General features: G+C 40.2%; 1 protein-coding gene across 1 annotated transcript in view; it reads left to right on the forward strand.

Moving 5' to 3' along the window:
• The window catches only part of LOC101850699 (nucleoporin p58/p45), a 25,475-nt gene extending 15,016 nt beyond the window's left edge, over positions 1-10,459 (forward strand). Inside the window, exons 9-14 of the mRNA XM_035968149.1 lie at positions 939-1,018; positions 1,679-1,797; positions 2,903-2,985; positions 5,526-5,727; positions 7,549-7,644; positions 8,789-10,459. Coding sequence (XP_035824042.1) covers positions 939-1,018; positions 1,679-1,797; positions 2,903-2,985; positions 5,526-5,727; positions 7,549-7,644; positions 8,789-9,036 — 828 coding nt within the window. The 3' untranslated portion in view covers positions 9,037-10,459. The remainder of the gene's footprint in view (positions 1-938; positions 1,019-1,678; positions 1,798-2,902; positions 2,986-5,525; positions 5,728-7,548; positions 7,645-8,788) is intronic.
• The last annotated feature ends 1,266 nt before the right edge of the window (positions 10,460-11,725 follow it).

An 11,725-nucleotide genomic window follows, 5' to 3' on the forward strand; every position in this document is an offset into this window, starting at 1 on the left:
CACACACATACACTCGCAACCCCCCGGGGTGCTACTGACTGAAGTGTCTTTAGGCCATTCCCAAAGGGGGGATGTTTCTTGTTCTTATGCACAGTCCCCCCAAAAAAAAAAAATTAAAAAAATCTTGTGAATTTTTAACGTTGAAATTAACAAAAATATCAGAGGTCAGTGTGTTGTTGTAAATGATGAAATGGTGAAATGAATTGAAAACAATTTCAACAATTATGAAAGTTATGTTATTAAAGATAAACAGCATTTTGAAAAGAAATTAAGAGATCACTTTAAAAGATATTGAAGTAGTGTGTTGCGGATGACAAATCTGCCAAGTACTCCTATAAAAATAGTTTTTCTTTTCTTTTTTTTTTTTTTAATGTTGAAGAACCCCGATCGGATTTGTGTAAAATCCCCCCCCCCCCCTGAAATCCTTTTCTGTCGGGTTATATGTATATGGCTTATCGTATAAATAGTGTGAAAATAAAAATTTATGTTTCTGTTTATTTGCAATACACGCTCATTTGCCATGGTTGGTTTGTTGGGTAATTTTAATCTTCTGGGATTCTGGAGACTCCCGATTTGTTTTTCCCTCCCCAAACTCTTCATTTTTAGAGGGAATTTGGTCATGGGGTGATTGGCAGGTATGAGGTGATAATGCGAGGCCATGAGTTGTAGATGCCAAAGGAACTATGGTGCTTTCCCTCTTTTGTCGGCTGATTATAAGTCTTTTAGTCTTTAGTTTAAGTAAAATTTTTATGGTACTTGCAAAACATATAGGTCATGAAAGTGCAGAAGATTAGTGAGGTGTTACTTACTAGAGAGGAACATACAAAGAGAAGAAGGAGGGATAATGTGGATAGATGTTTGATAGAAAGAAGGAGCGAACCATACCAGAGCACCCGCCAACCACTGTAAGTAAGTCTCTTCTTGTTATGCCTCTGCAGAAACTGAAGAATGCAGAAATGTCTCAGAGAACGAAGGAGATCCCAGCAGGGCTGCCGTATGAGAACACAGCACCCACAGAGTGAGTCTGTCTGTCTGTCTGTCTGTCTGTCTGTCTCTGTCTGTCTGTCTGTCTCTCTGTCTATCTCTCTGTCTGTCTGTGTCGTGATGAGAGTTAGTATATGTGTGTGTCTATTCGCTTGCCCAAGATATCTGTTTGTCAGCGTGAGAGCAGAGTGCCCATTGTGTATGTGTTTATGTCAGTGGCTGATGGTGTGCGTCTGTCTGTATTGTATATTTGTGTTTCTCTGCATCTGTACATGGGTGGTTGGTAGATGCTCTGGTGGTTTGGTTTGCTCTTTCTTTCCTGTCAAAATCTATCGTCGTTATCTGTTCTCATTCTTTTATTTGTACGTTACTTTCTTGTATCGCCCCTCTAATCTTCCACACTTACATGACCTACATGTGGGTGGTTTGCTCCTTCTTTCCTATCGAACATCTATAGTCCTGATCTCTCCTCCTTTTTTGTGTTTGTTACTCTCTTGTAACTCCTGTAATCTTCGGCACTTATTTGACCTTATTGTGTTGCAAGTGCTGTAAAACTTTTAGTAAAACTACAACTTACGTGACCCTATCTAATTGTGCTACAAGTGCTGTAAAACTCATTCTAAAAGAGAATAAAAACGAAAAGGAGGTTACGTTTGAGTGTCTGTCTGTTAATTTCTGTCTCTCTGGGTTCCAGGTATTTCCACCACCTGGTGCAGGAGTTTGAGGAGCGCATGGTCACCTACAGGCAGCAGATAGAGACCCTGGACAGCCACCTGGCAGCTCTGCACCAGACCAGCTCGCACACACCCTCTGGTGAGTGGTGCACACCCTCTGTGTGATGGATTATATGCATGTACATGTTTGAACACTCGCATTCATACACACATACACACACACTTTCACACATACAAACACACACGCACGCACTCACACACACTCACTCACACAGATCCTTTCATGCATGCCCTCTGGTGAGTGGTATACACGCACTCATGCGCTCTCTCTCCTCTCTCTCTCTCTCACACACATACACTCGCAACCCCCCGGGGTGCTACTGACTGAAGTGTCTTTAGGCCATTCCCAAAGGGGGGATGTTTCTTGTTCTTATGCACAGTAGAATTGTAAATGGGCTGATTCAACGTCATGCTCATGACTATGCCTGAACTACAACAGGGAATTGCTGCTTTTTCTTTCCCAATCCCTACTATCGACATGTTCCTCTACTTCTTTTGTATGTTTCTCACGCCCTTGTGACCCGCTATTTCTGGGGTGCCTTCATAGTCAAAGCAGACTTTGTGCTATTGAAGCTAGAGAGGTAAGCAAAAGTCTGATTCCCTGTAAGGACTTCTCCGTTGACATCCATCCGTTGGCGCTCATATGACCTTATGCTGTTGCGAGCGCCATAAAAACTCTACTATAATTTTTAAAATAAAAAACACACACACACACACACTCACACTCACACACACACTCACACACACACTCACACACTCACACACACACACACCTTGGTGTATGTTGGAGTCACACTACATGTGTGCACATCACTGGGGCACTAGGTGCAGGGGTATATAACAATGTCATACTGCAATTGTGTGTGTGTGTGTGTGTGTGTGTGACTGTCATTGTGTGTGTGTGTCTGTCAGTTCGACATTTTTATTGTTTTTTTGTCTGTCAGTGTGACTTTTTTATTGTTTGTGTGTCAGCGTGGCACTGTCACAATGTGTGTGTGGGTGGTTAGAGGGCGCCACTGGTAGGTCCTACTTCTTTACTTTCCCTCCCTGTTGTTTCTGTCTGTCTGTCTGTCCGTCTTACTTTTTTCCCCCATCTCTAAATGACCTCTATTGAGCCGATGTGCTTCTATTTACTCAGACAAACAAACAAATATTGTGTCTTTGTGTGTGTGTGTACTCCTTAGAGATGCTGGCACTGCTGAAAAAGTTGCACGAGACGTTCATCTCTCTGGCCGCTCAGCTACAGGCGATACATGAACAGGTCAAGGTAAGTTGTGAGTGGGGTGATACATGAACAGGTACAGAAAGGTAAATCGTGAGGGGGTGATGCATGAATAGGTCAAGAAAGGTAAATCATGAAGGGGGTGATACATGAACAGGTAGAGAAAGCTATATCGTGAGGAGGTGGTACATGAACAGGTAGAGGAAGGTAAATCATGAGGGAGTGATACATGAATTGGTCAAGAAAGGTAAGTTGTGAGGGGGTGATACTTGAACAGGTCAAAAAAGGTAAATCGTGAGGGATGAAGAGGTCAGGGTAAGATGTGAGGGGGTGATACATGAACAGGTAGAGAAAGGTATATCGTGAGGGAGTGATACATGAATTGGTCAAGAAAGGTAAGTTGTGAGGGGGTGATACTTGAACAGGTCAAAAAAGGTAAACCGTGAGGGATGAAGAGGTCAGGGTAAGATGTGAGGGGGTGATACATGAACAGGTCAAGGTAAGATGTGGGGGTAGTAAATGAACAGGTCAAGGAATTACATAAGGGGTGATCATAGCTGTCACTTTCCCGCTAAATGGCGGAAACTCCGCTTCATCTAGCTTTTCCCGCTACTTTCCTCCTTCCTCCGCTGGACCGCTCTCGGTCGCAAGTTGCGATACTTTTTTTTTTACACGCGGAAAACACCGAACCGGGAGAGACACGAAAACGCAGCTTGCGCATGTCCGCCCGTAGCTTTCTACTTCCGTTCTTCTAGGCCTAGCGCTAGTTTCACATTGTTTATCGTGGAGCAACAAAGTCAAAGTGTCGATCGGGCATCGGGACGTTGGCGCACCGAGTTGTCCTTGAAAACGGCGGAAATTCGAGAGAAATTGATGCAGAATGCAAAAATAAAAGGAGTTGGAATGAGGAAGAAGCAGCCGGTGTGCGACTTGAAAAGTTCATTAGAAAATTGAACAAGCCGCTTGCTGCACTTAGCGTTTGGTGCGATAAAGAAATCGCGGCACTCCTGTACAATTGCGGTCCCGTTTGTTTACATGACGGCTATTGTGGTTGTTGAAGTGAATCTAGATCTAGATAATCTATCTCTAGAGATGTAATCTAGATTTACACATATTTAGATATCTAGATTCTAGATTTAGATTAGATGGCCTAGGGTATAATTTTAATTCAGTTTAGATCTACACACTACAGGGGCACTACTACTGACTAGTACTGCATTAAGTGCAAACGGGACCGCAATTGTACAGGGGTGCTCAGTACAGCGGCAAAGGTGTTGCCTCCTTGATCCAATACTGCGCGCGCTCTACATCGATGTACACGTTTAAAGTGAAAGAGATCTTTTTATAAGACATCAGCTGGCAACACAAACACTGGATTTTTAGTCACCTAGTCCAAACTGGGTCAAATTGACTCAAATGCTTGTTAGTCAACTTAGATCTAGTGCCTTTGTTGTTGTTTTTTTTGGGGGGGGGTTCAAATACATTTTAATTCAGTTGTCTATGGTTAACAAATATGACAGTTTTCCCTTCCAAAACCATAGACTAGATTTTCCAGTATATATTACATATATTGCCTCTGGATCTCACTGGTTTTACTCCGGCCTTTGGAGAGCGCACGTCAGCCTTCGCATGAATTTCCTCCTTTTTTGAAATTCCTGAGTGGCAGCTATGGGTGATAGGCCTACATGTGAAAACTAGTCAAGGTGTGATGCAGGTGTGTGGCGGGTCGCACATGATTCTTATCTATATATACCATGCCAAGATAAGGTACAGAAGGGGGGGGGGAGTGGTATATGAGTATGTCGAAGTGTGAGGTTTGGGGAAAGAGGAAGGGGATATTACATAGGGTCAATATGCAATGATGTACAGCTAGTCTTACTTATTTACTGCTCAAGCTGTTCCTCTTGGTTCATGCTCATTTGCTACTGTCTGTATATGCCGTCACATTGACACGGAAGATGAGGTAGATAATACTATCGCAATGAGGAGTTTTCTGTGGCTTTACAGGAATGGTATGAACACATGTAGTGATATCATAGCATTTTTTATTGTATGTTACTTTCATAAAAAGAATTTAAATATATGAGACAATAATGCAACATGTACATCCAATGATATTATGATATCCCTTGAATTTATCTCAGATTTTGAACATTGTTTAGATATATTCGTATATTTCCATATAATGTGTACAGATTTAAAATCAACAACAACATACATTAATGTTCATTTCTATAGCAGCCTTTTTGCATATGATAGGAAACTTCTTTTGAAGTCATTTTGGTTATCTGTCTGTTTGTTTGAAAGATGAGCCTGGCTTTCTGCTGGTAAGACTTACAATTTTGTGTTGTTGTTTTCAAGATTTGCGAGAAAAATTAGTATACAACATTTGTATAATATTTTTCATAGCATGGGAATCTAAAACTCAAAATTTGGCAGCTTCAAATAAAATACAACTACTATACTGTTCTTCCTTTGACTATGAGGGATAAAAAGTCATTGACCCAGATTATGACTTGGGTTCAAGTTTTTTTAAATCTTCAGATTCGTTTGGATTGTTCACTTTCATACCTGTCGTTCCACAGTCCCAGAAAGATCAGTACTTAACGTACCACAGAGTTTTCCACGGCGATGCCAAGAACATCTTCCACAAGCCCACACCGGCCCCGAAAGTAGCGAAGAAAACAGAATTGTCAGATTTGGCGGGTCCCAACCCCTTCCCCGGCACGACTAACGCAGCGGCACGAGCGATGGCGATAGTACAGACCATGTCCCAGCAGCCCCAGGGTGAGTGCGATACCGTAAAAAATGTCTGCTCTGTTGCCTCTTGTGTCATAAGTTGACACCTTGCACACGTCTTAATGTGAGAGCATGGCTGCCAACGGTGACGTAAAAAAAAATTACTAGATCTATTTTTTTAGGGGTCCAGTTCGTAGGCACGTATTTCTGCAGAAAAATACGACGTATTCTCTGTTTTCTAGTATTTAGTATTGCTTTTCGGGCTCGCCAATGCTAAAGAAAAAAGATCAACTTTCAAAACAGGATTTGAGAATAATAGTAAAAATAAAAGCAATAAGTTAACGAGAGATACGTTTAAATCTGATAGCAATAACTCCATATGTCCAAGAATTGTCGTGCACCTGTAAGTTGAGCTGTATATGTGAGGCAGCGTTGTGGAATCAGGCTCTCGTCTAAATAATCAAAGTGAAGAAACTTGCATTTTTCCGCAGGTTTGTAAATTTTTATCAAATTTTTGGGTTTTTTTGGCTTTGTTTTTTTGGCTAAACACCTTTCATGCCCATTAAAGAACTCATTTCTGTGTGGGTTTTTCTTTAAAATGTTGATTAAAGGCACAAAAAATGTAAATTTTCAGTTACCACGGACTCTAATATTAAGGAAATAATTCTTTGGCGGCCATTTTCGATCTAATTTTACCTCTGAAAACAGGTGACCCCCACCTCCTTCATTCGCAAATATCTCGACTTGTATTTAAGATAAATGGATATTTTTTTCTTCCTAATAAAGACAAATGAACAAGCTTTAAGATGATACCAATAACTCTACATGCCCAAAAATTGACGAGAGCCTGATTCCACCATGCTGCCTGACATATGTTCTGCTCACTGATTCCAATAAACTGGTCTGTTTTTTTCTCTGAACATGGATTTTTTTTTTCCCGGTTTATTTCTGTTTTCGGATTTAACTTGTTGGATTTAAGCAGACTCTGTTTTAGTAGTATTTTAGCAACAGCTTTTTAATGACAATTTAGGAATAGTATTTCTTTTGATATTTTTCAAAATTTTGTGATGAAAACAGTTCTTTGGTCTATTTTTGATGATATCTTGGAGTGACCTTCTTTGAGCACATATTGATGACTTTTCACCGAGCTGTTTACAAAAAATTTATATCTGCAAATAAACTTTTCCAAAGCAACATCTCAAGTAGCGTACTCTCAAGGAGAACTGAAAATTTTTTTTGGACAAAATCTCTTCTTCAAAAGATTCAAACTGTACTCTAATAGAACAGCTAGACATCCATGTTGCTTTTTCTTTTGATAGACAAATATCTAGCATCTATGGTATATTGGTTAGGTGCTTTGCTTAATGCAGGAAACTGGAGTTGGATTCCCAAGTGGGGAGAAATTTTTCTTGAGTACATCCGAGATCCGTCTTTCTGCTGGAGTGTTGATTGTATCCTTCTCAGCCTGGGTTGGCCTCAACAGGCAGAGATGGAAGCCGGTGTCCTGTATTATCTCAATTGTGTTGATACTGATAAGGGCACTCCCACATAAATTTAAACCAAAAAAATCATCATCAGCAGCAAGTTCCAGATCTGCAGCTGACATCGGTGATCATGGTTCACCAATTATTCCTTTGCACGGGTGCTCTTAAAAAAGCTACGTTACCCTGGTCTTTCCCCCTACCATCTGCTTAGGCTCTCTAAGTAGGTTGCTCTGGGCCTACCCCTGCCTCGTTTGCCTTCAATTATGTCAGTGAGTGCTAGATGTTCAAGACCTTTGTGTCTATTCAGAAAAAAAAAAAAGGCAGACAAATGAATAATCTCTCCTCGTCATCCCCCCCCCCCATCACCTCACCCGGATGCATGCAGGTCCCCCAGTCACTGGACTTGTGCTCGGCAACACATCAGGCTTTGGCGCGTCGCCATTTGGAGGCGGCATCTTTGGTGCTGCAAAGCCGATCCAAAGTAAGTGGCAGAGTATGTAGGCCTAGGTGTTCTGTGTGTCTCGTGTGTCTTACACATCGTTACGAAATGAGCACATACACATACATAATAGAATAATATGCACAGTGCAATTCGCGAAATACAGAAATGGATACATAGTCATTTACATAACATTGTACTGAACATGAATCTACTGACATAAAAATGATGTCATTAAATGTGTCTTTAGAGATTTTTAAAAATTTAGACTCAGATGTTGTATGTCTCAAGGGTTGGGGAAGAGAGTTCCAAACTGATGGAGCAAGGTGGGCAAACGATCTTTCAGCTTATTTTTTACCCCCTTTTCTAGGAACTCTTAGAAGATACTGATCGCCTGATCTTAGTAGTGATCTAGATGGAACATAAATTTGGATGAGATCACTATGTTATTGGCACATTTATGACATAAAAATTTCTATTTTATTTGACATTCTTGCTGACACGGGAAGCCGATGCAAACGTTCTTAACATGGAGTAATGTGATCCCTCTTCTTTTTCTTTAGTACAAGCCTAGCAGCATGATTTTGAAAACGTTGTAACTTGTGAAGTTAGCTAGTAAAGCATTGCAATAATCGATGCGTGAAAACAAGAAAGATGATACGAGCGTTTTCAATGAGTGTTCATTCAAAAACATTGACATATGACCAATTCTACGTAATTCACAAAATAGAATGGTACATAAATAATTTGTATGATGTTCCATTGACAATTTTGAATTAAAATACACTGCCAGATTTTTTTGCTTTATCAGTAAAATACAGTGTTTCATTTTCAGTACAAATAAATATGATCCATGTTTACGGGGTATGGCTTTTCTTGGGGTTACGTTACAGAAAAGAATTTCAGTTTTATTTTCATTAAGGTGGAGCTTATTATCAATCATCCACTTTTAGGCATCATCAATGCTCAGACCCATGATGGTAAGCAAGATTTTAACGTCACTGTACTTTTAAATGACCGTTATGGTGTTTGATGATTCTTGTACTTGGCCACTTTAGCGTTTGATGATACTAATACTTGTATTTGGCCATTATAGTGTTGGATGATTCTTGTGCCATGTGACAATTATGTTGTCAGAAGGCTTTGCTTCAACTCACAACCATTCTCCTCGTTGTCCTTCCTACAGATTTTGGCGCAACTTCCCTCACTGGCCCCAGCGCTAGCATCGGTGGAGTGGGCAACCTCTTCTCCTCCACGGGCCTTGGTTCCAGTCCTGCCACAGGATGTTTCGGCACACCGGCCACGCTGGGCACATCCACGACTGCCGCCCTGAACCTGGCGGGGACCAACCTCAACATGTCCGCCGCTAACGGGAAACCGCAGCCGTTCCAGTTACAGAAGCCTCCACAGGGGCCTAAGAGAGGGAAGAGGTAGTCTGGAACATGGGAGACAGGAGGAGGACAGGACAGGGAGAAGACAGGAGAGGAGGAGAGAGGATACACTTCATCCATGTTCATAGAGCTACATAATTCAGAAAGTCCATAGGAAAATATTATCTGTTTTGTTGTTACATTCTTACGCAGAGACTTGTATGATCTCTGCTGTTATGTTCTTCTTTGTGTTCTGAAGTGCAGTAAGTATGAGATCGATGGTGCTTTGTGGAGCAGTTTTTGCATGTCATGTTGTCACGTCAGGGTGCAGATTGTAAACTGTTGTTATCAGGTGCCATTACCTCCTAACTGTTTTTGCAGAGATGGAGGTAAGGAGCAATTCATCTTTTTATTTTAAAAAAAAAAAAAAAAAAAAAAAGAATGCTCTTTTTTTACATTTTGGCAATGAAGACTGGTTGCTCCTGCGCCTTCTCTTTACTTTGTTTCTGTCTCACTCTCTGTCTTACTCTTCAAGTCAAGTTTATGGCAGTTTTTCAGATTGAAAGTCAATGGAAGAATGCTTCTGTAATGAAAGTGAAAGGGTTTTTTGAGTCTGCTGCCCACAACATATTTTAATTTGTATACAGCGCTTTGTGACCCTTGACTCCAGCATGTTTTGTTTTTTTTCTTTGGTGGGGGGGGGGTTGCTGTGCACTTGAATTACAGAACAGAATGTGTTTTTGCTCATAATGTACATTGCCATGCCATATATATGTGAGGCAGCGTGGTAGAATCAGGCTCTCGTCAAATTTTGGGCATGTAGAGTTATTGGTATCATCTTAAAGCTTGTTCACTTGTCTTTATTTGGATGAAAAAAATATCCATTTATCTTGAATACAAGTCGAGATATTTGAGAAAGAAGGTGGGGGTCACCTGTTTTCTGAGGTAAAATTAGTGGAAAAAATGGCCGCCAAAGATTAGTTATTTCCTTAGCTTAAGAGTCCGTGGTAACTGAAAATTTACATTTTTACATTCTGCAGAAGAATGCAAGTTTCTTCACTTTGGTTATTTTGACGAGAGCCCGATTCCAACACGCTGACTCACATATGATGATGCTATACCCAATTCTGAGCTTGATTCAGGCAAGCAAAGTTACTGTTCTCGAGTCTTTAGTCTTGAAATGAATTAATGATGCGAGTGCCTCAATATGTTCATCCTCCATTCACCATAACACATGCCTATCCTGCGAGCATCTCCGCTGGCGACCTGTCCACAGGTATGTTGTTGATGAAGGCAGAAGAAAGACGTACCCATTTCAGTCCCATTCTTGTGCCTGCCTTTATAGGGTAGAGTCGTCAAGACTTTTTTTGGTTTCCCTCATGTTGAAAGAATTGATTTAATGCAAGGGGATTATTATATAACATCTTGGGAATGACATAGGGAAATTTTATGACTGTTTGTCTTTTGTAATAAAGAAATAAATCAAAGCCTGTGTCTCCTGTCTTTTTGCCAATTGCAAGTGACCAGATTGTTACATGTGGTCAGAGGGCACCACTTGCTTCTTTTCTTTCTTTGTTTCTGTCTGTTATGACATTTCCTATTCTAATTCTATAATGAAAGTTATTGGGCTAATCTACATTTCTTGACTCAAACAAAAAAAAGTTTCTGAAATGCATAATTTGTACAGTGTGAATTCCTCCTTTAGTAAAATAGTACAGTTTGTTTACCAAAAATTATCTTTGATAAAATCTGGCCTAATAGTTTTATGCACCCCGCAAAATTTGATCTTTTGTTTTGCATAATTTCTGATTATTTTCCTTTATCATTCTTTGTTAGAATTAACAGAATCGCATAATTTCACTATTTTGGGCCCAGTTTGCATAATTTCAGAATTTTTCTTGCATGAAACGACGGGGACAGTAAAATACAGTCAACCCCGTTGTACCGCTTTCCTTGGGACAAGTATGAAGTTGCCTGTACGGGGGGCTGGCGGTATACGGGATAACGCCGATTGCTATCTTGACGAGTTGTTGACTTGTAGTGGTAGAGACTAGAGACAAACTGTTGCCAGTCTTGCCTCGTCTAGATCTGTCTTGTGTGATTACCATGTGCAGGGGAAAAAGGAGTAGCAAACCAATTACATCAAGTACAGTGCCATCTGAACTTGACGTAATTTATTCAAATTGAAATTTTTTTGCAAATCAGAAGTTGGGCTGTATCATTTTAAAAAATATAATCTATGTTTCAAGGACCTTGTAGATGTACAATTTTTGTACTCAGTACTCATTTCCGACTGTTAACGTAGACTTGAGCCAGAGTCTTCACAATACAAATGCCTCACGGGCAATTTTCTGACGCTATGAGTTAAGTTGAAAATGAAGTCAGATAAAATGATTTTTGGACGATGCCTTTTTTAATCTCTTGACTACTGAATAAAAGTAAAAGTTGGAGAAAATGGAAGGACAGTTTTTATCTGTACTGTAAATTGGTGCTTTATTCAGAATCAGAGTAGTAGTAGTATCAACTTCAGCAAAATCCTTTGACATCCATTCTGACTATGAAACATTAATTCAGTTGGGGACTGGTCGACTGTAAATATGATTGGGCCATAAGCTATCGAACTTAAATACAAGTAGTGGGCTATTCCATTGTAACTGACGGAACATTTGTATACTTTGTTAATAACACTATTAAACACTAATTCAATATCAATTAATTGATTTCAACGTAAAATGGTCAGAACATTTGAAAGA

Source organism: Aplysia californica, unplaced genomic scaffold (assembly GCF_000002075.1).
Source record: "Aplysia californica isolate F4 #8 unplaced genomic scaffold, AplCal3.0 scaffold00042, whole genome shotgun sequence".
In the NCBI taxonomy this organism is placed as follows: Eukaryota; Metazoa; Mollusca; class Gastropoda; order Aplysiida; family Aplysiidae; genus Aplysia; species Aplysia californica.